General features: G+C 37.9%; 1 protein-coding gene across 10 annotated transcripts; it reads left to right on the plus strand.

The window, feature by feature from the left end:
* Positions 1-18: 18 nt before the first annotated feature.
* LOC109703024 (protein FAM228B) lies at positions 19-24,510 on the plus strand. 10 transcript variants are annotated; one of them, XM_074049292.1, is made up of 11 exons: positions 19-127; positions 669-799; positions 4,166-4,234; positions 7,615-7,806; positions 8,847-8,927; positions 13,969-14,056; positions 14,152-14,308; positions 20,342-20,449; positions 22,724-22,801; positions 23,159-23,211; positions 24,216-24,510. In XM_074049292.1, exons 2-10 carry the CDS (start codon positions 701-703, stop codon positions 23,172-23,174), a joined length of 888 nt encoding a protein of 295 aa, XP_073905393.1. In that variant the 5' UTR covers positions 19-127; positions 669-700; the 3' UTR covers positions 23,175-23,211; positions 24,216-24,510. The 10 variants fall into 10 exon arrangements, with proteins under 10 accessions (XP_073905393.1, XP_073905389.1, XP_073905391.1 ...); XM_074049288.1 differs by having other exon boundaries at positions 101-236; positions 678-799; XM_074049290.1 differs by having other exon boundaries at positions 103-127; positions 678-799.
* Positions 24,511-27,125: the final 2,615 nt, after the last annotated feature.

Raw genomic sequence — 27,125 nt, forward strand, 5'->3', positions numbered from 1 at the left:
AACGTCAGGCGGCGAGCAGGCAAACTGGCCCCCTCCGCCCTCCTGGGCGTGGCCACGTGCGTGCGCGCTTGCGTCACCGCGCGCTGGGAGGGGCGTGGAGCGGTGCGCAGGAGACGTCGGACGCCGCGTACGTTCTGATGTTCTGAAGCGACGGGCTGAGTTTGGGCGAGGCTGCGGGCCTGCGCCGGTTTGGTCGCCATAGCTTTGGGACTGCTCTGGGCCCTAGATTTTTGAGAGTCCGTGCCCAAGGCCCTGCCCTACCCGGGTGCGGGGTTGAGAGGGAGTGGGTACTCCAATGACAACTTCTCCCTCCTCTGCGGGCCCCGGGGAGGGCTTTGAAGATGTTAGGCCGGAAGCCCCAAGCTTCCGTCTCTGAGGGCTCAGTCTGTGCTACAGTAACCGGATGTTGCAGCTGTCCTCATTCATGGCGACCAAAGTTAGAAACCTCCGAATGGGGCTGCTACAGGCCAGGCTGACGGCCACACTGGCTTGAAAGGCACAGAGCGTGGGAGGAGAGGCTGGAGTGGGTTCAGACCTGCTTCCAGGACTTGATGACACTCAGCCTAAGGGGAGGGAAGGCTCCAGTCAATGCCATGAGTATTCATTGTTAAACAGAAGGCAGAATAGGAAGATTATGAATTTTCATGACTAAATAAGCTAATTTTTAGTTTTTCTAGGGGCTCTGTTACTTGTGACCACAATGAAAGATGTAGACAGTGATGATCTGGTAACTGGCACACTTCCCAAGCTCAAGAGCTCAAAAGAGTGGTTGGAACCACAGCCGCTTTCTTTCATGGAGGTATAATTATATGGCATTTTGAGGTTCTTACTTGAGTAGTTGCAGTGAGAAGTGGTTTGTACTAAATATGTTTTATTCCTTTGGTTTGTTTTCTATTTCATTCTCTTTGCTTTACTAACTTTGTATTTATTTACTTTGCTCTTCATTTTCTAGCTTCTTAACATGGAATTAGAGGTCATTATTACATACTTTTTTTTTCGTGGAACCGGGGTTTGAACTCAGGGCTTCATACTTGCAAACAGATGCTCTACCACTTGAGCCACGTCTCCAGCCCATTTTGCTATGGTTATTTTGGAGATGGGGTCTCTTGCCCAGACTGGCCTTGAACAGTGATTCTCCTCTTCTCAGCCTCCCAAGTAGCCAGGATTATAGGAGTGAGTGACCAGCACCAGGCCTGTATACCTTTTCTAATATAACAAAACTGTAAAGTTCTTTTGAAGCTGCATTACCCAAATTTTGATATGCTGTAGTTTATTTTTCTTTTTTTATAGTTTCTATTAAGGTATAATTGATAGACAATAAATTGCATATATTTGCAATGTACACTTCGATGAGTTTTAACATATGTATACAAACATGAAATCATCACCATGAATTAAGATAATATATTCAGTGCCCCTAAAGTTACCTCCTCATCATATTCCTTTGTAATCCACCCCTTCACTCCCTACAACCACTGCTTTGCTTTCTGTCACTATTGTTTATTTTGCATTTAAAATTTTTTATGCAAATGGAAACTTACAGCATGTATTCCTTTTATCTGCTTTCTTTCCCTCATAATTATTTTGCAATTGGTCCATATTGTATGTATCAATACTTCATTCCTGTTTTTGCCAAATGTTACTTCATTATATGACTTTGTCCACCCCATTGATGGACATTTGGGTTGTTTACAGTTTGGGGCTATTATAAATCAAGCTGATAGGAACATTCACGTGCATATCATTGTGTGAACATAGGCTTTCATTTCTCTTAGATATCTACCTGTGGAATGACTGGGTCATATAGTTCTGAATAATGAAATTTACTTTTTATGAAGTTGCCAAACTGTTTTCCAAAATCATTAAATTATTTTACATTCCCACTAGCAATGTGAGAATTGTTTCATATTCTAGCCAACATTACTGTTATCTCACTGTGGTTTAAAATTTGTTTTTCTCTAATGACTAAAGTTGAGTGTCTTTTCAAGTCTTTTTTTTTTTGGTGGGACTGGGTTTGAACTCAGGGCTTCACACTTACAAAGCAGGCACTCTACTTGAGCCACACCTCCAGTTCAGTTTGCTTTGGTGATTTTGAATATGGAGTCTCAAAATATTTGCCTGGGCTGGCCTTGAGCAGTGATCTTCCTCATCTCAGCCTTCCAAGTAGTCAGGATTACAGGCGTGAGCCACTGGTGCTCAGCATCTTTTTAAGTCTTAGTTCCCATTTATATCTCTTCTTTGGTGAAGTGTTCAAATATTTTGTCAGTTTTAAAACTGAGGTTTTTTTTTTTTTTTTTTTTTGCAGTGTTGAACTTTTATTAATGAGATTTATTCACAAACTATAAAGTCATCATTTTAAAGTGTTTAATTCAGTGTTTTGTAGTATATTCACACGGCTGTGCAACTGTCACCATTCTCCTAATTCTATAATATTTTCATCATTCCCAAAAGAAAATTTATATCCTTTGGCAGTCACTTCCCATTCTCCTTTCTCTCCAGCTGTAGACATCTCTAATAATCTCTTTTCTGACTCTGGATTTGCCCATCTGTTCTGAACATTTCATAAAAATGAACCATATGGTATGTGGTTCTTTGTGACTGTTCTTTCACTTAGAATGATGTTTTCAAGGTTCACTCATGTTGTGGCAGGTGTCATTATTTCATTCCTATTATGGCCAAATACTATCCCACTGTTTGTATACTGCATCTTATTTTTACTTTCAAAATTTGAGTTGTGTCTAGTTTGTTGCTCTTAGAATAATGCTCCTAAGAACATTTGTGTACAAGTTTTTGTGTGACCATATGTTTTCTGTTCTCTTGGTTATGTAGCCTAGGAGTAGAATTGCTGGATCATATAGCCACTAAACGGCTTCTCACAGTGATTGTACTGTTTTACATTCCCAGTGTAAATGTACAAGGGTTCTAGTTTCTCCTCCACTTGGAGTTCATTGAACTTGTATCTCTAGGCTTACAGTTTTCAACAAACTTGAAAGTTTTTTCTCTCTCTCTCTCTCTCTCTCTCTCTCTCCTCTCTCTCCTCTCTCTTTCATTTTTGGTACTGGGGTTTGAACTCAGGACCTTGTGATAGATGCTCATGAGTCATGCCGCCAGCCATTTTTTGCTTTAGTTACTTTTCAGGTAAGACCTCATATTGTTGCCCAGGGCCAGCCTCGGACTGTGATCCTACCTATGCCTCCTGCATAGCTGGATCACAGGCACAACACCGCGATGCCCAGCTTGTTGGTTGAAATGGAGTCTTGCTAACTTTTTGTCCAGGCTGGCCTGGAACCATGATCCTCCTGATTACCACCTGCTGACTAGCTGGTATTTCAGGTGTGTGCCACTACTCCTGGCCAAATTTTAGTCTTCCTCCCTTCCTCTCCCCTCCCCTCTCCTCCCTTCTTCCCCTCCCTTCTTTCCATGCCCCTTCCCTCCTCCCTCCCTCCTTCCCTCTATTCTTCCTCCCTCTCTCCCTCCCTTCCTTTGTTCCTCCCTCCTTCCCTCCCTTACTTCCTCTCTTCCTGTCTTATGGATCTATCTAAGAGCATGATAATATTTTCACTAAATTAAGCTAGTACCATCCAGAAGGAGGAAGGGAGGGAGGTAGGGAGGGAGGAAGGGAGGGAGGAAGGGAAGAAGGGAGGGAGGGAGGCAAGGAGGAAGAAGGAAGGAAGGAAGGAAGGAAGGAAGGAAGGAGTTTAAATTATTGTTTGGCTCAGGATTTTCTAGGCTTCTAGTTGTTTCTTAACTTGCATGAACCTTAATTTTTGTGGGCATTGACGGGAAGGATAGTTCTTAGTTTATGAGATTTTTCTCATTTGTTCTGGAAATAAAATTGGTAAAACTGGACAACTGTTTCCACTGACAGTTAATTTGAGATGACTTTCTTTTTCTTTCTTAATTTTTACGGTGCTGGGGAGCTGGGGATTGAACCGGGGTCTTGCACATGCTGAGCATGTGCTCTTCCACTAAGCTATAGCCAGAGCCAGAGCCCTGAGAATATTTTGTTTTATGTAATTATGAGGGGATTTCAAATGTAATTCTATGCTAGAAAGTAACCTCATATTTTTATGGCATATATATATATATAAAAAACAAGTCCAGATAATACTAATAATTTAATGTTTTTGAGATTTGATTTTCAAAGTTTCATTTGTCCTTTTAGGCCTTAGCTAAAGAAGATACTGATGCAGCTATTCAATCAATTTTATATAGAGAAAATTATGTAATTAAGGTAAGAACTGGCTACGAAATGCATCTCCATTAAAAAATATTTTTTCATTATCAATGTAGTGTATCCTATGAAAATTTTAGAGAATACAGAAAATCGAAAGAATGAAAAACATCATCAGCACATGGGATTAACCTTAAGGGATCTCTGGGAATGTTTTAATGGACTTCCCCCTTTTCCTTTACTTTGGAGGGATTCCTTCAACAGACATAGCATAAGATTGTCACCTCACTCACTTGCTCCTTTATCTTAGTGGGGGTTCTACTAGTCACTATAGGCAGACTAATCCTTAAGGGCTATGAACAGAACACCTGGCTAATTATTCCTCAGGTATACATAGTAAGGCATGAGGGTTTAACTGAAGCAGAATGGGCTTAACTAGTTTGATAAAAGAATGTCCATGTGAAGTATACTAAGACTGCTAATCTATTTTTAAGAATTTTCTTCAGAGTTCTTTGAAAAGGAAAGGACTTATCATTGAGAATATCTGAAGTGGCTATGATCTGAAATTAGGAAGGGACATGGCTAGAGAACCTCTCAGGGATCTTAAAATTTTATATTTTTCCTTTTCACCTTCACAGTAACCCTAGAAATCATGTAATGTCATGTGGAAGGTGGATGAGAAATTTTCCTGGGAATGACTAGGCATCTTTTTTGCTGGCTACTTGCCATTTGGACCAGATTCTGCCACACTTTGACCTCTTTACTGTGGCATCTCTCTATCTCTCTCTCTGTCTTTCTCTCTCTCTGTCCCTCTTTAAGAATAGTCTTTCTTGAGTAGGAAATACTCTGGAGTTAGTAGGTATAGGTAAGAACTTTCTCAATGGAACCCCAGCAGCACAGCAACTAAGAGATAGCATAGATAAATGGGACTTCATAAAACTAAAAAGCTTCTGCTCATCAAAAGAAATGGTCTCTAAACTGAAGAGACCACCCACAGAATGGGAGAAAATATTTGCCAGCTACACATCAGACGAAGGACTGATAACCAGAATATATAGGGAACTTAAAAAACTAAATTATCCCAAAACTAATGAACCAATAAAGAAATGGGCAAGTGAACTAAACAGAACTTTCTCAAAAGAAGAAATTCAAATGGCCAAAAAACACATGAAAAAATGCTCACCATCTCTAGCAATAAAGGAAATGCAAATTAAAACCACACTAAGATTCCACCTCATCCCTGTTAGAATAGCCATCATTAGCAACACTACCAACAACAGGTGTTGACGAGGATGCGGGGGGAAAAAGGAACCCTTTTACACTGTTGGCGGGAATGTAAACTAGTACAACCACTCTGGAAAAAAATTTGGAGGCTATTTAAAAAGCTAAACATTGATCTACCATATGATCCAGCAATACCACTCTTGGGGATATACCCAAAAGACTGACACAGCTTACTCCAGAGGCACCTGCACACCCATGTTTATTGCAGCACTATTCACAATAGCCAAATTATGGAAACAGCCAAGATGCCCCACTACTGACAAATGGATCAAGAAAATGTGGTATTTATACACAATGGAATTTTATGCAGCCATGAAGAAGAACGAAATGTTATCATTCGCTGGTAAATGGATGGAATTGGAGAACATCTTTCTGAGTGAGGTTAGCCTGGACCAAAAGATCAAAAATCGTATGTTCTCCCTCATATGCAGACATTAGATCAAGGGCAAACACACAAGGGGATTGGACTTTGAGCACATGATAAAAGCGAGAGCACACAAGAGAGGTATGAGGATAGGTGAGACACCTAAAAAACTAGCTAGCATTTGTTGCCCTCAACGCAGAGAAGCTAAAGCAGATACCTTAAAAGTAACTGAGGCCAATAGGAGAAGGGGACCAGGAACTAGAGAAAAGTTTAGATCAAGAAGAATTAACCTAGAAGGTAACACACACGCACAGGAAATCAATGTGAGTCAACTCCCTGTATAGCTATCCTTATCTCAACCAGCAAAAACCCTTGTTCCTTCCTATTATTGCTTATACTCTCTCTTCAACAAAATTAGAGATAAGGGCAAAATAGTTTCTGCTGGGTATTGAGGGGGTAGGGGGGAGAGGGAGGGGGCAGGGTGGTTGGTAAGGGAGGGGGTGGGGAGAGGGGGGAGAAATGACCCAAACATTGTATGCACATATGAAAAAAAAAATAAGGTACTTAAAAAAAAAAAGAATAGTCTTTCTTATTCTGTCATCCTTTTCCTATTTTCTTTTTTGGTGGTACAAGGGCTTGAACTCAGGGCTGCATGCTTGTTAGGCAGGTGCTCTACCTCTTGAGCCACTCTGTCAATCCAAATAACCTCTTATTCTTTAAGACTGAGCCCAAATATCTCCCACTTTGAAAAAAAATTTAATTAAATCATTTTGTCCCATGTGGTAAAAAGATAAACTATATAAAAGTTGCCATTTTAGCCATTTTGAGAGTACCAGTGTTATACAACATTGTGAATTCAATGTTGTATAACCATCCCCACTATTTCCTAGATGTTTTTATCACCTCAGACTGAAACTTTGTACTCAGAAAGTAGTGACTCCTTATTTGCTTTTCCCCCAAGCTTCTGATAACCTGTAATCTGTCTCTGTGAACTTTGCTTATTCTAGATATTTCTATATGTGGAATCCTACAATATTTGTCTTTTTTTTTTTTTTTGTGGGACTGGGATTAGAACTCAGGCTTCACGCTTGCAAATCAGGCACTCTACTGCTTGAGCCATACCTCCAGTCTAATATTTGTCCTTTTTTTATCTGCCTTCTTTCACTTTGGCCTATTATTGTCAGGATTCATTCATGTTGTGGCATATACCAGTACTTCATTCCATTTTATGGTGAATAATATGCCATTGTATGTGTACTGTATGCTGCATTTTGTTTATATTCATTTGTTGGTGAAATGTGTGTTGTTTCCCCCTTTTGGCTGTTGTGAATGTGGAAATGAACATTGGTGTGCAAATAGCACTTTGACTGCCTGTATTTAATGCTTAGGGTATATAGCTAGGCATGGAATTGCTTAGTTATGTAAGTAATTCTGTTGAACTTTTTGAGGAATCCTGTAAGATTCTAGAAAATGGTTTGTCTCTGTTCTACGTGTTTAGTTACCATAATATGCAATATTGCCGTATTGCCTCTCCTCCCACTGTGTTGTAAATTTTTTTTTAGTCTGTCTCCCTAGGGAAAGCAGGCATGTTGTATCAGTTATCTATGTATTTTTTGTTTCCAGCATAGTGAATATCAAATATTAGAGGCAAATAAATGCTTGACTTAATGAAAGCTTTTGTGGATATTATTCTTAGGAATAACTTAAACTCACAAAGTTTAAGTTTTAGAAGATTTTAGAACAAGATAACTTCAGGATGATAATATTCTTCTTTCCTGTCATTGTTTACTAGGAACTAGACAAGTATTTACATCATCACGACTTCTTAAATACAAGAAGAAAAGAGATGTTATATAAAAGATGGGCTGACCATGTGGCAGATCCTCTACAGAAGAAAGTTTTAGAAAAAGTTTGTTCATATAAGAAGATTAAAAAAAGGAGACAAGAGGAATCAGATAGTTTTGTGAAATATGTAAATAAAACGGTACTAAGAGATCATTTGATACTTTTTTCAGTTTGTTTAAAAATTATGGTAATAGGTGGGGGGAATGGCTCACATGGTAGAGTGCCTGCCTAAAAATTACGGTTATATTTGTTCACTTGCTGTTTAATCACCCAAGCAGCCTGCCCTTTCCTCCTTACATATGTACAATCTATACTCTGTTATAGACAAAATATTATTATTATTACTATTATTTTTGAGACAGGGTCTCACTGTGTAGCCCAGGCTGGTCTTGAACTCTAGATCCAACTGCCTCAGCCTCCCAAGTGCTGGAATCATAGTGCCACCATGCCCAGCTGACAAAGTGTTCTTACACCCAGTGCATGTGCAAAAGGTTTAACTGTGTACATTACAACCATTTTCCTTATAATTGTTAATTTTAGTTAATTTAAAAAATTTCAACTCTAGGTTTAGAACATATTTTTCCTTTGTTCTAGAGCTTGGTTATTTGTGAAACTATTAAATATTTCTGTTCTGGCATTTAAAAAATACTGGAGAGTCTTGATTAGTAAGCATTTACAAGCATTCTCAAATCTTTTAGTGTGTGAACATTCTTCATTAAAATATTACAGATTTTAAGTAGATCCCTTCCATTGATACAATATTGGTTTGTTACTTAAATAAATGTAGTTTCAGATTGGTCTTTTTTTTCCTTTTGTGTTTGCCATGGATGCCATTTGCCATTGTGTGTGTGTGTGTGTGTGTGTGTGTGTGTGTGTGTGTTTTCTTTTTTTTCCATGGATGCCATTTGCCAGTATGTGTGTGTGTGTGGTCTTTTTTTTCCTTTTGTATTTGCCATGGATGCCATTTGCCATTGTGTGTGTGTGTGTGTGTGTGTGTGTGTGTGTTGCTGGGGATGGAACCAGTGCTTCACTTATGCTAGACAAGCACTTGACCACTGAATTACATCTCCAGCCACTGACCCATTTTGAAGCACAAGAATGGAACTGTGTGTTTGACTTTCTAGACCTGACAATGCTCACAATTAATTTATTACATGTGGTTTTATTTCCTTCTTACAGGGAAATGTATTCATACAACATTATGATCCAAAAGAGTATGATCCTTTTTATATGAGCAAAGAGGACCCTAATTTTATGAAGGTAGGGTAGATTCTCTATTTTAACTTTGATAGTATGTGTCTGGTTGTTTTGAGCAGCTCTGATACATGAATTATCCTTTAATGAATTAGTAACATTAATGCAATAACATCTTAAGAATAGTTGTTTGTATTCATATCTCAAGATGTAGCAAAAAAACCCAAAAATCAAAATAAATTAAATCTTTGTAAAATTTGAAAATATTGTGTAATAGGTAATATTTAAAATTTTTCATGGATTTAAATTTGTTATAAAAGTAATACATTTTATAATCAGTAGATGAGAAAATTGATTTTCAAATACAGAAAATTAAAAAACACTTACAATTCTGTTACCCAGAACTAACTCACTAACAGTTTTCTATATATCCTTCTAGGCTTTTTTCTTTGTTTTCTATAGTACACATTTTTATTTTATAAGAATAGGATTATCTCATACATTTAGTTTTATAATGAGCTTCTCCTGTACTTCAACAGTTTATGGGTTGCTTCTCTGTGAAATGTAAATACATAACTTAAAATTTTCCTTGGTTTTCTATTATTAATAGCAGCTACCTTACCCTGAAGGCTTAAGCAAGCCCTCGGATTTTTCTTTGCACATGCTGAGCACATGCTATTTTTTCAAAAAATTTATTTCATTTCTAAGGTAATTCACAAGTGAGGCAAGTGGAGCACAGATAATTATTTGTCAAGAGACCATCTATGAATCTACAGAGCATAGATGGTCTCTAATTATATACTATACTTTGCCATACCATCAGTTTTTCAACAGATACCCTATTTTGAACATGAAGATTATTTTTGAGTATTACTCTTACAAATGACTTTATGATGAGCAGCTCTGCAGCTAGATATTTTAAAATTTTTTTCTTAGGATAAGTTGCTAGAAGAATTGCTGAGTTAAAGGGTATGCATGATATTTGATTTATATTGTGAAGTTGTCCTTTAGATTGTTTGTATAAACTTATACTTCCATCAGACTCTATTTTTTCCACACTGTTTTTTTTTTTTTTTTTTTTTTTTTTTTTTTGGTGGTACTAGGCCACTCCACCAGCCTTTTTTTATGCTGGGTATTCTCAAGATAGGGTCTCAACAACTATTTGCCTAGGCTGGCTTTGAATTGTGATCCTTCTGATCTCCGCTTCCTGAGTAGCTAGGATTATAGGTATGAGCCAATGGCTCCTGGCTTTTCCACACTTTTGATAATAGTGGATATTATTAAACAAAATAAAACTTCCTCCCAAACTACCTTGGGTCATAGACATTTTAAGCTACTGGCATTTGGACAGGAATTTTATGTCCTGTGCACATTTTTTTCAAATTGGGGTATGTGTGTGTCTGCACGCACACTGTAGTCCCTATTTTTGTAGGTGAGGATTAAACTGAGAGTTTAGTCTTGAAAACATTAAATAGTAACATAGATAATAAAAGTGAAATTGAGATTTGAAACCAGATCTTTTTTATAATATCTCAGTCCATTCCTGCTCCTAATAACAAAATACCTTAGACTGGGTAATTTATAAGCAACAAAAATTTATTGCTTATTATTCGTAGCCTGGGAAGTGCAAGATCAAAGTGCCAGCAGATTTGACATCTGGTGAGAACCCATTCCTCATGGATGGCCCCCTCTGTGTGTACTCACATTGTAGAAAGGGCAGACAAGCTCTCTCATTCAGGAGGGCTCCCCCTCATGGCTTAGTCACCTCCTAAAAGCCCCTTCTCTTAGTACTGTTGCACTGGTGATTAGGTTTCAACATAGGAACATAGTACTGTAGTGAATACTAAATTCATTTTTCTGGGGTTTTTTTGCATGCTGCCTTTCTAAATGAAGCTTATGGATGACTTTTTAAAATAATCTGAATACTTCGAAGTTTTAGGAGTTCTCAGGGTGAGATATATGGACACTTGCCATCCCAAGACCCTTTTAAGGGATCTGTTAGGCCAAAACTAGCTCCATAATGGTGGTAAATATTTTTGCCATTTTCAGTGGGTTAACATTTACACTGATGGTGCTGAAGTAGTGGCAGGTTATTCCTTTTGGTCACATGACACTATGGTTCATATGCTGACCTTGTTTGTGGGCCCAGCATTGCCATCCCATGTCCTCAGATCCAGCACTTGCTCAGGTTCTGCAGAGACTTCACATGAAAGCGTCTCTAGAAGACTCCTCTGGCTGGGTTTCTGGTGTCCTGCCTCGTACTCTTTATGCCCTGACACTTCCTCCAAGACCTTGCTCCTGAGCTGCCTCAGAGTCTGTAAGCTTGTCCGTATTCCCACTTCTGGGCCACCTGGTGGAAATACCTAGTGTACCCAGTTTTCCCCTTTTAATCTTTCCCAGCAATTGGGCTGGATGTGACCCAGAGCCAGCCTCAGACCAACCAAAATGAACCTGCGTCTTTTTAATATTCTGTGTGATGAAATGGCAGCGCACAAAAGAGCACCTCGGCTGTATACTGGAATGTAGTATGATTAAGTTGAGAGAACTGGTTGGGTTTTTTTCTTTTTCTTTTTTTGGGAGTACTGGAGCTTGAACGCAGAGCCTCACCCTTACTAGGCAGGCACTTTACAACATGTGCCATTCTGCCAGCTAGGTTTTTTCTTTTGCATGAAACACCATTTTTACTTGAAAAAAAAGATTTATAAGCTATGATTATTAAGTTTTGGGTGTTTGATAAACATTTTTTTGAAAATGAAGTGAGCCTGTCACTTCAAGGAAAATTACCAACAATGTTTGCTACCAATAATAAAATGTAGCTTTCAAGCAAAACATTTGAATTTTGGAAAACTTATATTCACCATTATGAGTATCATAGCATCTGAATACTCAATAGACTTTACTGATGAGATTGGTAATGATATTAATTAATGTGATCATTTGATTTTGCATTATAAACATCTGGAAGATCTTGTTCCAGTAATCCAGTTTTCCCTAAGTAACCAATTCATGATATTATAAAATCATACATGGGGAAAATTCATTTGAAGTACAGGATAGACCAATGGATTTTTAATTTGGAAGTGTAAGAAAAATTCACTGATATGGCCAGATACTTGTGGCTCACGCCTATAGTCCTTGCTACTTGGGAAGCTGAGTTCTAGAAGATTGTGGTTTGAGGAAAGCCAAGGCAAATATTTCCTAAGACCCCCATCTCCAAAATAACCAGACAAAAATGAACTGTAGGTGTGGATCAAGCTATAGAGCACCTGCTCTGCAAGTGCGAAGTCCTGAGTTCAAACCTTAGACCCACCAAAAAAAAAAAAAAAAGAAATTTACAAAAATGAAAAACAATGTTACTTTTCTAAATTTTTTTTGGAAAATACAGTGATTTTCACAAAAGATATGTTAAATATAATAGGCTTATTATATTTTTAAATTAATAAACAATTGAAAATTTTCTTAGTTTTTAGTTCCAGTATAGCAAATAGTGATGGATTTAATCTATACATTAAAAAGTGTTTTAGAGATAGGAACAAGTCTTGAAATAAATTATTTTTTGAGAAACACTGGGTTATAATATTTCCTTTCAGGTTCTAGGTCCACAAGTACTTGTCAGTAGAGATAGGAAAATCTTGTGATTGATAATTATTGGTAAAACTTTAGAATAGCCTTTGTTTCTCTCTTTAAAGTTTAAAATTTGATTTTAGACTTTTTGATTCATGTATCAATAAGTTATGTACAAATAGTGAAAATGACAGTACTCTTCTTGCCTCTTTTTATAATGAGCTAATGTTTTCTTATAAGTAGCACTCTTCAGAACTTCTGTAAAAGCAAGCTTCTAGAGGGCAGTCTGGCCATTATTTTAACTCTAAATAGTCATATTATGTGTTGTAATTATCACAGAAAAGTGAATCTGACTATTATTAGAAAGATCCATGGGGATTTTTTTAGCTTGCAGTAAAATTTCATGGTCTAGGCTAGACCATGAATGTAACTACAGTAGTAGAACTATCATTTTGATATTAATAACATTGGCCATTAAAAGAGATTTAGTGTTTTAATACCTTAGCTCATAGATGATTTATACTTTGAGTAGTGTTTTGGTTAAGTTTGCATAATTGTTAATTATGTTGTTTATTATAGGTGCTAGGATTAAGATGAATATATAGATATTTTTTCTTTTGTGCATTGAAAAGAAATTTTTAATTTTAGAGATATATGATAATGACAAAAGAATTTTTGAAGATTTAACTCACTTTTTTTTAATTCATTTATTCATGTGTGCATACATTGTTTGGGTCATTTTTCCCCCTTGCCCCCCAACCCCTCGCTTCCAGGCAGAACCCATTCTGCCCTTGTCTCTAATTTTGTTGAAGAGAAGACATAAGCAATAATAAGAAAGACAAAGCGTTTTTGCTAGTTGAGTTAAGGGTAGCTATACAGAGAGATTCCTAGCATTGCTTCTATGTACAAATGTGTTACAACCCAAATTGATGTATCTCTAACTGATCTTTACACTGGTTCCTGTTCCCCTTCTCGTGTTAACCTCTGTCGCTTTAAGGTTTCTGTATTAGCTCCTCTACAGTGGGGACATCAAACACTTTCAAGTTTTGGGTTTCCTACCTATCCCCATATCTCCTGTATGTGCTCTCCCCTTGTCATGTGACCCAAGTCCAACAACATTGCTGTACTTGCCTTAGATCTAAAGTCCACAAATGAGGGAGAACATACGATTTTTGGTCTTCTGAGCCTGTGAACTCACACTTTGAAACGAGAGCTAACCATACCTTTTTGGCTATAGGGTCTTGTTAAGGGAGGTATTGGAGTGCCCCTACCTCTTTATGATATGTTAAATGTATATATAATGAGGACTGGTTGGAGTGGCTCAAGTGGTAGAGTGCCGGCCTAGTAAGCATGAGGCCCTGAGTTCAGACCCCAGTACTGCCAAAAAACATATATTATTAAAAAATATAACGGGCATGTAGTTTGTAAATACTGTATTCTTGTCTCTTCTGGCTTATGAGCACATGTGAATGCGTAGGATTGGCTCAAAATGTTGAATACTCAGATCTGTAATCCAGTCCTCAGAGATATGCTTTTCTTGTAGGTTATAGTCCCACCATTTCGTGACCCTTTGAAAAAAGCACAATATGACAAGGATGAAGAAAAAAGAACTCTTCTTCAGTGTGAAACTGGTACTTAGTTCCTAACTCTTAATGTGATTTCATAACCCAAGAGCAATGGCAGTTGCATTTAAGGGTGCTAATTTAGATTACTAATCTTCCTGCAGGCAAAATATATACGATGAAAGAATTTAAAGAGATTGAGAAGGCTCAACTGCATTCCAGATTCCCAAGTATTTGTAATTCAAGGCACTTTATGAATTCAAATGAGTGGCTTAAAGTGCCCACAAGATACATAGAAAGTGAATTTTGTAAAAGGAGCAGGTAATTATTAACACAATGGACATTATGAACTTCTTGGGTTTTGAAAGTGATATAAACTTTTTCATAGTTGGGAGTTTTACGTTTTTCCTGTTTATGGTGTGTCGGATGTACATATATCGAAAGGCACAGACATTAACTGCATAGTTTTGATAAATAACACTTGTAAAACCTTCACATCTTTGAGGCATAGATTATCCTCATCACAGGCAGTTTTTTCATCCCCAGATGCAACTTACTATAGTGTTTTTTTTATTAGTCGTACAAAATGGTACCATTATGACATTTTCATACAGGCATACTATGTACCCTTGTCATCCTCTCTTGTCCTACTCCTGCTGGTTCTAGCTCTCCCTAAGTAGCCCTCCCTTCTATTTTGATGTCTTTTTTCTTAATCTACATTCCATGTTTGAGAGAAGACATGCAACATCTATTTTTCTGTTACTGGCTTCTTTCACCTAACATGATGATCCTCAGTTCTACCGTGTTCCTGCCAATGACATAGCTTCATTCTTCTTTATGGCTGAATAATACTCCATAAAATCTCTTTATAAACAACATGTCTAACTTTTTTATCAGCCCCATGAAAAATGTCTTCTCCATTGCTTCTGCTTCATGGATAAGGAAACTGAGGTTCAAAATGAAGTATCTTGCTCAAGTCATACCCAGATTTTAAAAGGCAGAAATGAAATTCTAGTCCAGGTCTGTCTGACTCCAGGAAGGTGCTAAGAGAGAGTGGGGAGAACAGTATCTCTGCCCAGGAGATACTGCTGGGCAGGTGAGGGGCCTGTATGCCATCAGGAGTCACTGGAGAGTCTGGAGCAATGGGGTTGGAGGTTCCCAATGGTTGCTTCAGCTGTGTGGGATGGCTGAAGGGGCTAGGGCAAGGCTGGAGGTGGGAAGTACAGACTAGCTTCTGTGGTTGAATGCTTCTCATCAGCCTGTGGCTGCCCTGAACTCAAATTTTTCATTGTTTGATGAGAAATCTACTGTAAATTTTATCTTTGTTTCTCTATGAGTTTCTTTCTTATTGGATGATGTCAAGATTTTCTCTTTATGTTTGTTTTCTTTTTTTAACAAATATTTTTCTTTAAAACTTTATTTTTTTTATTGTTTTATTATTCATATGTGCATACAATGCTTAGGTCATTTCTCCCCCCTGCCCCCACCCCCTCCCTTACCACCCACTCTGCCCCCTCCCTCTCCACCCTACCCCCACAATACCTGGCAGAAACTATTTTGCCTTATCTCTAATTTTGTTGAAGAGAGAGTATAAGCAATAATAGGAAGGAACAAGGGTTTTTGCTAGTTGAGATAAGGATAGCTATACAGGGAGTTGACTCACATTAATTTCCTGTGTGTGTGTTACCTTCTAGGTTAATTCTTTTTGATCTAACCTTTTCTCTAGTTCCTGGTCCCCTTCTCCTATTGGCCTCAGTTGCTTTTAAGGTATCTGCTTTAGTTTCTCTGCATTAAGGGCAACAAATGCTAGCTAATTTTTTAGGTGTCTTACCTATCCTCACCCCTCCCTTGTGTGCTTTGGCTTTTATCATGTGCTCAAAGTCCAATCCCCTTGTTGTGTTTGCCCTTGATCTAATGTCCACATATGAGAGAGAACATAAGATTTTTGGTCTTTTGGGCCAGGCTAACCTCACTCAGAATGATGTTCTCCAATTCCATCCATTTACCAGCGAATGATAACATTTCGTTCTTCTTCATGGCTGCATAAAATTCCATTGTGTATAAATACCACATTTTCTTGATCCATTCGTCAGTAGTGGGGCATCTTGGCTGTTTCCATAATTTGGCTATTGTGAATAGTGCTGCAATAAACATGGGTGTGCAGGTGCCTCTGGAGTAAGCTGTGTCACAGTCTTTTGGGTATATCCCCAAGAGTGGTATTGCTGGATCAAATGGTAGATCAATGTTTAGCTTTTTAAGTAGCCTCCAAAGTTTTTTCCAGAGGGTTGTACTAGTTTACATTCCCACCAACAGTGTAAGAAGGTTCCTTTTTCCCCCGCATCCTCGCCAGCACCCTTTGTTGGTGGTGTTGCTAATGATGGATATTCTAACAGGGATGAGGTGGAATCTTAGTGTGGTTTTAATTTGCATTTCCTTTATTGCTAGAGATGGTGAGCATTTTTTCATGTGTTTTTTGGCCATTTGAATATTTCTTCTTTTGAGAAAGTTCTGTTTAGTTCACTTGCCCATTTCTTCATTGGTTCATTAAAAACTTTTTATTAGCATAAATTAATTGTACAAAGAGGTCTCATTGTGATATTTACATGTATATAATATATACATCAAATTAATCTCATCTAAATTTCTCTTTCTTAGCCACCTGAATCTTTGGTTTTTATTAGTTAAACTATGATGTGTCTAGGTTTAGTTATTCTTTTTTCTTTCTATCTATTAGGGTTTTCTGAGATTCTCATATCTGTGGTTTTGCCTTTCATTATTTTAAAAATATTTTATAAAATTTAGTCATAAATAATTTTCATCATTTTAGTGAATGGTAGATATCTCTTCAAATATTTCTCATGCTTTTTTCTCTCTGCTTTTTTTTTTCCTTTTCAGATTCCAACTATATGCATGTTAGCCATTAATAATGTGCTATAGTTCTTTGATAGTATATTCTAGTTTTTGGGGTTTTTTTTTTTGGCAGCAATGGGGTTTGAACTCAGGGCCTCATGCTGACTAGGCAGGTGCTCTTACTGCTTGAGCCACTCTGCCAGACCTTTCTTTTGATGGATTTTTTTTTAGATGAAGTCTCATGAACTATTTGCCCGGATTGACTTTGAACCCCAAGCCTCCTGATCTCTGCTTCTGAGTAGCTAGGATTACGGGCATGAGCCATAGGGGCCTGGTTTACTTGCCCCCCTCCCCTCATTTTTTTCTACTTATATTTCACTTTCTTCTTTTGAGTTTCTAAGTTACAGGAAACATTAGGATTCTTCTTTATCTTCCATTTTCCCTTTGTCTAAACCAGCACTGGGTCCTATTGTGTCTACTCCTAAATCTTCTAATCTGCCCCTTTCTTAATAATTCCATAAACTAAATTCCTGTTCTAACCACTGATCTATAATAACAACAACGATAACTTCTTAGTGTTCCTTTGCTTGCAGCCTCATCACTCCAGTCTTTACCTCCATTGTCACCTGGTCTTCTTTTTGAGTCTGGGTCCAAATTTGCTTCTACTTACAAGGATATATATTACTGCATTAGGGCACACCCTAATCAGTTTTACCTTGTTTTAACTTCATTTTATCTGCAAAGATCCTGTTTCTAAACAACATCAAATTCACAGATAGTAGGGATAAGGACTTGAATATATCTTTTGGAGGAACACAGTCCAACCCATAACATCACATTAAATTCATTCATTCAGAGCATCATGGATTGAGTTGTAATTGCTTTTAAAGATCTCACAATCTAACAGAGAAGATATTAAACAGATAATTCTATCATAGTGTGGCAATACAATAATACTAATGTGCATATGTTATTACGGAAGCACAAAGGAGAGACACACAGCCTAATAGAAACTAGATAGAGGTGAGATCTTAGATAAGAACAGAAAAACAAAGAGGAGCATTAGATTCTTAGGACTTGTCTAATACAGTGTTCTGTTTCATGATTTTATTTATTTTCTGGTTGGACTGGTGCTTGAACTCAAACATTCTTTTTTTTTTGGCAGTACTGGGATTTGAACTTGGCATTTGAACTCAGGGCTTCTTACTTGCAAAGCAGGTGCTCTATTACATGAGCCATACCTCCAGTCCCTTTTGCTTGGGCTGTTTTGGAGATGGGGTTCTCACAGAGTATTTGCCCAGGCTAGCCTTGAACCACAGTCCTCCTGATCGCAGTCTCCCAAATAGCTAGGATTACAGGTATGAGCCCCTGGCATTCAGCTATGATTAATTAAAAAAAATGATCTCTAGGACTGGAGGTTTGGCTCAAGTGGTTGAGTACCTGCGTAGCAAGTTTGGGAAACCCTGAGTTCAAACCCCAGTATCACACACACACACACACACAAAAGAAATTAAAAAATGATTTCTAGTTTTGGAATATCTAAGGGGAAACATCCTTTCAGAAGTTTGTAGCAGATATAGATATGGGAAATAGGCACATAGAGGAAGGAATACATATGCATCCTGTCCCATTTTCTGTCTTTAAATTTTTTTTATTACTGTTGTACTGGGGGTACATTGTGCCATTAACAAGAGTTCTTACAATTGGGGGTGAATTCACCCCCTCCACAATTCTCCTTTATTCCCTCTTCCCTGATTCCTGAAATAATTTCAACAGGTCTCATTTTTCCATTCACATATGTGTACATAATATTTTCACCATATTCACCCTCTTTTACCCTTTTTGTATATCCCCCTGCCTCCCACTGGTACCAGCCCCTGAGATAGGACCTATTTTGTGCTCCTGTTCTCTGTTTTTGAAAAAAAAATGACATTTTGGTTTAAGATAGCTATATAAGGAGTTTTCTTGTGACATTTCCATGTACATATGTATTATAACCCAAATTGGTTCATCTCCTCTATTTTTCTCCTTTCTACCTTAATCCCCTTCTTATGGTGATTTCAACAGGTTTTAAAAAAATCTGTATTCATTCTTGTATAGGAAGCATATCAACCATATTCACCTTCTTAACTTCTTTCACCCTCCCTCTCTCGTAAATGATCTGTTTTTCATAATATTGCTTACATTTGTATTGGGTCTATATTCCACATGAGGAAAACATGCAGCCTGTGGCTTTTTGAGCTTGGATAACTTCAGTTAAGATGATGTTCTCCAGTTCCATCCATTTGCCTGCAAATGGCAAAACTTTCCATTTTTTGTCTGACATCACATTTCTCAGATCATTTTCCTACTTCCTGAAATTCAACCTTTAAAATTCAAATTTTGTTTCACTAAAACATCTTCATTGTACTCTCATTTTAAAAAGATAATTGGCATGCACAATTCTAAGTTGATGTTTATTTTCTCTTAATGTTTTTTCTCTTATTTTTTGTCCTCTGTTGTTATTTTTGAGAAGTCTGCTGTTGTTCTTTTTGTTCTTCCTCTGTGGCTGCTTTTAAGAACTTGTCTTTGGGGTCCTGCATTCTCTTTATAGATGTCCACTTATGGAATTCTTTTCATTTAATCCACTGGTATATGTTGTTCTTCCTGGATCTCTACATTCATGTTTTTCATCAGTTCAGGAAAATATACTAGGATCACTTTTAATTTGCTTTTCCCCCCACATTTTAGTTCTGCTTCTGGGTTCAGAGTGTGTGTGTATGTGGTATATGAATAAAATATTTTAATATGCCCTTCATATTTCCCATCTCCTTAGGTAATTTCTTTGGGTGAATTTTCCTGTTTGCTAATTCTTTCTTTGTTCTGTCAAATATTAAAATTTTAATTTCTTAGATTTCCATATCCATTTCTTAGATTCTCTACACCCCTCATATGTTTGTTCATTCCTAATAGGTTCTCACTGCCTTTTTAGTTTCATGGTTGTATTCCTTCCTTTTTTAAACATTGTATACATTGCTATCTTATATTCTGTTTCTTATCTATGCCAGCAAAATGGGTGCTGTATACCAGGCAAAAACTGCCCTTTAAATCTACTCTTGCATGGGTGCAAGACTGGAATAATTTAAGGCTCCTGTCTGGCACCACAAGACAAGAGAGATTAGACAATGTAGTTTTTGATTCTGTCTGAGGAAAAGCATTTCATAGTTATGCTTATAAATGACACAATCTCTATGGTTTCTTTAAACATTAGCATATAGCTCCCAATAGACAGGGAGAGGTTTCAACTTTTCCTGGCTTATTCTTGGTTCTCAGTGAATAGTAAATCAATCTCCATCATGGTTTCAGAGACTCTTAAACTGTTAGTCTCATCTGAGAATGTATCTCAGTTTAAAGTAATGGTATTTTGGATAATACATATAGCAGGCTGTGCGTAACAGTAATTTCTGCATAAAAGCAAGCTGGTATTGTTTTCAAGACGTGCTCACACATGTCCTCTTGTTAAAGGTTAAAAGTGAAAGTGAATTTTAATGATAGTTGTCTTGATGTGAAACCCTTGGCAAGCACTTCTCATCTTCTGGAGTCCCAGGAGGAAGAAAAGGCGGTTATTTACAAGTAAGCCTGTTGTTCCATTGCTTCACTTCACTCGCCCTTCATTTAAAATGCTTGGCTACAGTGCCATTCCCAGCCATTCTATCGAACTGCGGGGTCAGCACCAAGGTCTCACCTTGTGGCCTACCTGACATTAGGCAGCTTTCACCATTGTTTCTGGTGAAGTAACAACTTTCCTCAGGCTTTTCTAATTTTAAGGAACAAATTGCACAGAAATAACAAGTTGGGTTGGGGCTGGGGGGGTGGGAGATGTGGTTGACAACTTGTACCAAAGTTAAGAGTTAGGAAATTTTAATTGAATTGGAGGAGTATAAATGGAGTTTGGTACTACTTTTGTTATGCAGTAGCTCTAACAATACTGTACCAAAATCGGAAGATTTAACGGGCAGAGAAGTGGTACGTACTATTATGCATGTCACGTGGTAAATCATACCAATTAGCTAGTTATGGAATTGAAAGTAAGGTTTCTTCACATCATTACCCAACTTGTAATGATCTGGTTAAAGTAACATGATCCCTCACACATTACTAGAGAGAGTGTAAAAAAGTGCAGCAACTTAGGAAAATAGTTTGGCAGTTTCTCTAAATGTTAAACACTAAATTACCTTGCGACCCATCAATTCAATTCCTAGCTTTAACTCAGGAGAAATAAAAACATACATCCATCTCAAGGATAGTATCGGACTATACTAGCATCATTATACACAACAACCCAAAAGTAGAAAGTCAAGTGTTCATCAACTGATGAATGGATATGTAAAATATGATATATCCACACAATGGAATATTATTTGGCAAGTACTTATCTATGCTACAATATGGATGAATTTCAAAACCATTACACTTAATGAAGGAAACCAATCACCAAAAACCAAATGTTGTATGATTCTTTTTAGATAAACTGTCCAAAAAAGATAAACTATAGAGACACAAGGTAGACAGTGGTTGCCTAGGGCTGGGGTAGCAATGGAAATGACTGTGAAGGAGCATGAGGTTTGAGGGTTGGTAGAAATGTGCTAAAATTAGATTGTGGTAATGACGAGTAACTCTTAAGTGTATTAAAAGTCATTAACTTGTGCACTTAAAATGGGTAAATTTTATGGTATGCAAATTATACATCAGTATAGCTATTGATAACAAAAAAAAGAACCTAGCAAGGTGGAAGAAAAATGAGCTTACATTTCATTTTGTAGGAGGCTGGCCTACAATTCTCTGTTCCTAAAAGTGCCAAAGTGAACTGTAGTATTCCCCTTTCGTTTTCCTGAATAGGGTCAGAATTTGATAAATTCAGCAGGGCAGGCAGCACGGCAGAAGCAAGAGGGCTGTTAAGAAGATGCTTGACACTGGCATGGCTAATTGCCTTATGGGGATCATAGTGCTTTGAAGCAGAAATAGATGGTGCTAGGTGCAGTGGTACACACCTCCAGACTCAGAACTCAGGGCTGAAGCAGGAGGGTTATTTGAGCCTGGACAATACAGCAAGATCCTGTCTCAGAAAAAATTAAAAAGTAGGAACAGATGATGTTAGAGATGGAATTGACCACTGAGGACTTGTCAGTGTCCTGGACAGATGGCTTACCAATATGCTTTGTCCCCTGAATAGGGGAATTGGGGTACAAAAGACAGTATTGAAACTGGGCCTTAAAAGATAGAATGTTTCAGAATCCCTTGTGTACGTTAGAGTCCAAGGAGTAGTTCCTTACCTCCATAACTGCCACTGTCTCCAACAGAACCAACACATTTGAGTAAGATTGTAGAATAATCAACAATCTTAACCCTAATTTCTATAAATGGTATAAAAGAAGGGATTTTGATTTTAAGGACCTCTTATAGCAGTAAGCCCAGTAGGAAGGAGGATTTTGCATTGTTGGAGTAGCTAGAAGCTTAAGTCTATGAGTTTCCTCTGAAAAAAGGAGGAAGACTGGATTCTCTTCCATGAATGAGAGATGTGCCCCAGCTATGGCAGCAGGGGTAGGGAAGCCAGGCTTGGCTTTAGCAGTTAGACATTCCTAGGGATAGCAAACTGGACACCTCTGGGGCATTCGTTTACAATGAAGGCATTTGAAGGCCTTTCACTCAGCTTCTTTGATTACACAACAAAGAGACTTCAAAAAAAAAATAATACTAGAGCAAGGTAATTCTACTTATTGTTTCTTTTTCATAAAAATATGTAGCTTCATATAGAATTCATCAACCTCAAGTTTAAATAAAAATATTAAATGCTACAATTAAGTAGAGAGTTAAGAGAATTCCTTCCTTTCTGGTTCCTCCCTACAGAAACAAAGGGCCATACTCTGTGGAGAAACAACCTCTCTGTTACCAGAATCCAAGTCCCAAAAAGGCCAACTGTGAAAGGTACCTTTCTTCCTTGAACCTCAACCTGGGGGTAGAAAAGGATGAAGAGCAGGATGTGGTGAGAGCTGAGGCAGTCAGTCTTATTTTGCAATACACAAGGCAGCTATTGCTGTGACCAAAATCTGAGAACCTGGGAACTTCTTCATTTGTCAGGCTTCCAAGAAGAGAGGAGTCAGTGGGCCACCCCATCTACTGGGAGTAGAGTTGGGGGAGAGGCAGGGATCCTTTATTCAGAGGGAACACACCTTACTTTGGAATGTAGCACCTATTGCGTAAGTGATACTAAGACTAAAATCAGTACATTTTAGTAACATTCAGGTATACTTGGTAACATTTAGGTTTTATTCGACCTTTCAGAGTAGCTGTGAAGTAGGCAGGTGGATGCAGTCTGGAAGTCGGGACAGACTGGGGTGAGTCCATTTGAGTCATTCTTATATAGGTGAAATTGTGAGGTCAGGCCAGTTGTGATGGGGCACACCTGTAATCCCAGCTATTGAGAGGCATAAGTAGGTGAGTTGCTGTCCAAGGCCAACTCTAGGCAAAAACATGAAACCCTATCCAAAAATAACTAAGACAAAAAAGGGCTGAAGTAGTCTCAAGGGGTAGAGCACCTGCATAGCAAGCTAGAGGCCTTCAGTTCAAATCCCAACACCACCCAACAACAAAAAATGAAACCATGAGATCACTTGGGAGTGAGTGAGAAAAGAAGGTTGTGGGCTAGTCCTGAGGAACCCTAAGGTTAGAGGCCAGCATAAGGAGGCAGATCCAGCAAAGGCACATGAAAGAAGTGAGTGGCAGGAAAGGAGAGTATGATATTGCAGAGCCCAGTAAAGAAAGGGTTTCAAGAACAGAGTCCTTCACTGGTGAAGAGGTGGGATCTGGGGTTCAAATGGAAGGCAGGGCAGTCTATCCATTGTAGGGACAGGGGAGGCAAAATATATGGATGCAGAGGAAACTAGTTTGGTGAACTTGGTGAAGGAAGATTGTTTACTTCTGTTTATTTCACTGTCTCAATGAAGTGAGATCATCAGCTGATAGTGAGGTGGAGCATAGCAATTTAGAGATTTGAAGAGAGAAAGAAATCTAGTATTGTCTAAGTCACAGCAATCCTGGTATAAATTAATACTCCAAGGATATCAACAACTGAAAGCAGGACCGCAAGGGGTTTCTCAGATCATACTACACCTTAGTGATCTACTCCATCCATGGTAAGGTTGGCTCTGACCTGAATCTCTGCATGTTTCTGAATCCAGATAGAGGGAGGAAAGGCTGAGGCAGGAGGTTCAGGTGGAGTCCCTCAGTTCTGGCAGAATCAGGCTTTGGGGGATCAACTCAGCCAGGGAACTCTGTTTGCTTTTGGAAGCCCGTCATCCCAGTGTCACACTGAACTCATGTCTGTCATCACCCTCAAAAGGTTATAGCAACCAAGGAGCGCACATCCTGATTCTTGACCTGTGAAAGGGGCCCACAAAAGAAGGCTGCTTCAAGGAAGTTACCTCCTGGCAGGAATCCTTCAGGGTGAGGACTGAGGAAAGCACTCAAGAATTGTTCTATCCTTACCTGCTTTAAACTTCATTTAATTTTTGAGCTCAGTGCCTATGATAATTAAGGAATGGTAATACCATGAATTGACAGTTGTTGCAAATGTATTTTCCCCAGAAGTTAATATTGCTGAAAGACTCAATAAAAATAATAGCAATCTTACAGAATGCCTGTCTCAGTTCATTTGGTTTGTTCCTAAATTAAAATATGCTCCCTTTGGTGAGGCAACCTTAAAATCCACATCCATACCAAGATCACTCTCCTCCTCTTTCTCCTTTTCCTCCTCCACTACCTTCTTCCTTTTTCTTCTTCTTTAGTAGGGTCTTACTATGTAGCCAAGACTGATCTCAAACTCTCAGTCCTTCTGCCTCAACCTCCCAAATGATAGAATTACAGGCACACACCACCATGCCGACTTTGAAAAGTCTTTAGAAAATTAAAAAATTCATTTGGGTATGATTGCTCACTTGTTGACTCTTACTCTAAACATCATCCTCTGGCTGTTGAGTTTGAATCCTGGTCACAGGAAGACATAGTAGGACATACAGTAGGCTTTTGTTTTCAAAGGGGACACCATGGGATCCTTTTTAAAGGAATGAGGGAGTACTGAGGTGAAGCCCGATGAATGTAATGAGTGTGGGAAAGCCTTCACTGTTTCTTCCTACTTACATAACCTTGTAAAAATTCACATGGGATATACTGTCTAAATGGAAGAAGTGTGGGAAAGCCTTCATTAGCTCTGGTTAAAATAAATTTTTTTTTGGTTGAGCTTACAACTTGTGCCATGCCTCCAGCTCAGTTCTGGTCTTAAGGAACATAAGTAATCACTGGAGAGAAACTTTGAATGTAAGGAATAAGGAAAATTCATTAAGAAATGCTCAATGCTTAGTAATCACATTTGAATTTGGTCTTAAGAAATTTTATCAAGATAAGCACTATATTAAAGCATTCAGTTGTCCCTGTTCATCTTAAAGGCATGAGAGACCTCACATTCTGAAGCTGTCCCATGAATATAAGGAACATGAGAGGGCCATCAATCTACTCATAATCCAGCATGTCAGAATTTACCATGAGGCCCTACTGGGTAAGAGACAAGGAAACCCTTTGTTCCTCATGTTTTGCTATGTTGCAATAGAGCAAAATGCTATTGATATATGGTAAATGCAAAAGTTGTAATTTTGCTAAATAATTCAAAGTAAACCTTCAATCTCACAGTGGAGAAAAAGTTTGAGTACCTGCCCAGCAAGTGTGAGGCCCTCAGTTCAAACCCCAGTACCAGCAAAAAAAAAAAAAAAAAAAAGTTAATGAAAGTAAGAAATGTTGGAATGTCATATTTACATATTCTATCTTTACTAAATGTTGCGATTTCCACTGAAGATAAACTGTGTATATAGAATATAGGAAATGCTCCCATATGTCCTGCAATCTTGTGTACTGACAGACATGGATTTCTAGGTGGTTCCATAGATACATTTTTAATGCTTTCAGTATTTCATTTATATAACCGTGCATTTTTATGACTTCAATTATAAACATTTAATTTCCAAAAAAAGGCTAATAGAGGAATCTGAGTTCTTCAGTCTCTCTGTTCCCCGCACATACATAACTGCTAAGAGCGCCTCTGTCATAGTGAGTGCCCTAGCTTTTACAAAGAATACTGGCAAGCATTGCTAATTCAACTGGAGTTGTAATTCAGCAACCTACAAGCTCAAATAAACTTGAGGATGACAGAACAGGTTTTATTCAAAATAGTGAATGGGATTTATTTAAAAATTGTATGCTTTGACTCTAGCATTCAGGCATCTGAGCTTTTTTATTTTCTTGCTTTAAGTTATCCATTGTAGAGTCAGACATGGTGGTGTTTGCCTGTAATGCCAACACTTGGAAGGCTGAGGCAGGAGGATTGCCAATTTAAGGCCAGCATGGGTTACATAGCAAGACTCTGTCTCAAAAAAAGTTATCTATTGTACTCTCATTCCATATTCACTTTCACTTTAAATTATTGTTACCAAGACAGTTATCTAGTCTCTCATTACCTTAACTCCTATCTACATAGGGTTCCAGGTGAAAACTAGATTAATATTTCAAAACATTGTATTGTGGGGAATTTCAGGAAAGTATACACAAATAGAATTGGTTACATAATGAATCCTTTTGTATCCATCATCCAGCTTTAGTAGTTCATGTCAGGGCCAGTCTTACTTCATCTATATCCATTCCTACTTTCCAACCCCCTACTGAATGATTTTGAATGGTAGATTCCCACTGCACATGGCAGAGAGTGGACTCCTGCCCTTTCTCTGTTCTTTGACAGGAATAACAATTCCAAACACCTCACATTTCTTCTGAGAGTCTGTACTAAATTAAGATTCTTAGCTGGGTGTAGTGGTACACAACTGTAATCCCAGCACTTGGGAGGCTAAGGCAGGAGAAGCATGAATTTGAGGCCAACTGAGCTACTTTGTGAGACCCTGTCTCAAAAATAACAAAACCCCCCAAAACAAAACCCTGGCAATTACTGTTATACTGTATATAATAAATATGTATCACAATAATATGTAATATTTGTTTTTAATTGTAACTGTGATTCACCTTAAATATTTAATTTATAATTTTATATTATTTTTCATGCAAAGAACTACCAAAATTATAAAAGCTTCAGGCCTCACAAAACATGAATTTATCAGTCTTAAAAGGTTTAAAAAATCAAATAATAGCCTCCAAAATGCTGTGAAAATTATATTTAAAGCTGTTAAATATGTTATGGATAATTAATAGAACA

Source organism: Castor canadensis, chromosome 12 (assembly GCF_047511655.1).
Source record: "Castor canadensis chromosome 12, mCasCan1.hap1v2, whole genome shotgun sequence".
In the NCBI taxonomy this organism is placed as follows: Eukaryota; Metazoa; Chordata; class Mammalia; order Rodentia; family Castoridae; genus Castor; species Castor canadensis.

What these genes read in the sequence shown, in the direction of transcription:
- LOC109703024 (XM_074049292.1), top strand. Translation starts at nt 701, where the DNA reads ATGAAAGATGTAGACAGTGATGATCTGGTAACTGGCACACTTCCCAAG. An exon ending in TGAAATATGTAAATAAAACG is followed by an intron (nt 7,807 to 8,846) that starts GTACTAAGAGAT and finishes TCCTTCTTACAG; the next exon opens with GGAAATGTATTCATACAACA. An exon ending in AGGACCCTAATTTTATGAAG is followed by an intron (nt 8,928 to 13,968) that starts GTAGGGTAGATT and finishes CTTTTCTTGTAG; the next exon opens with GTTATAGTCCCACCATTTCG.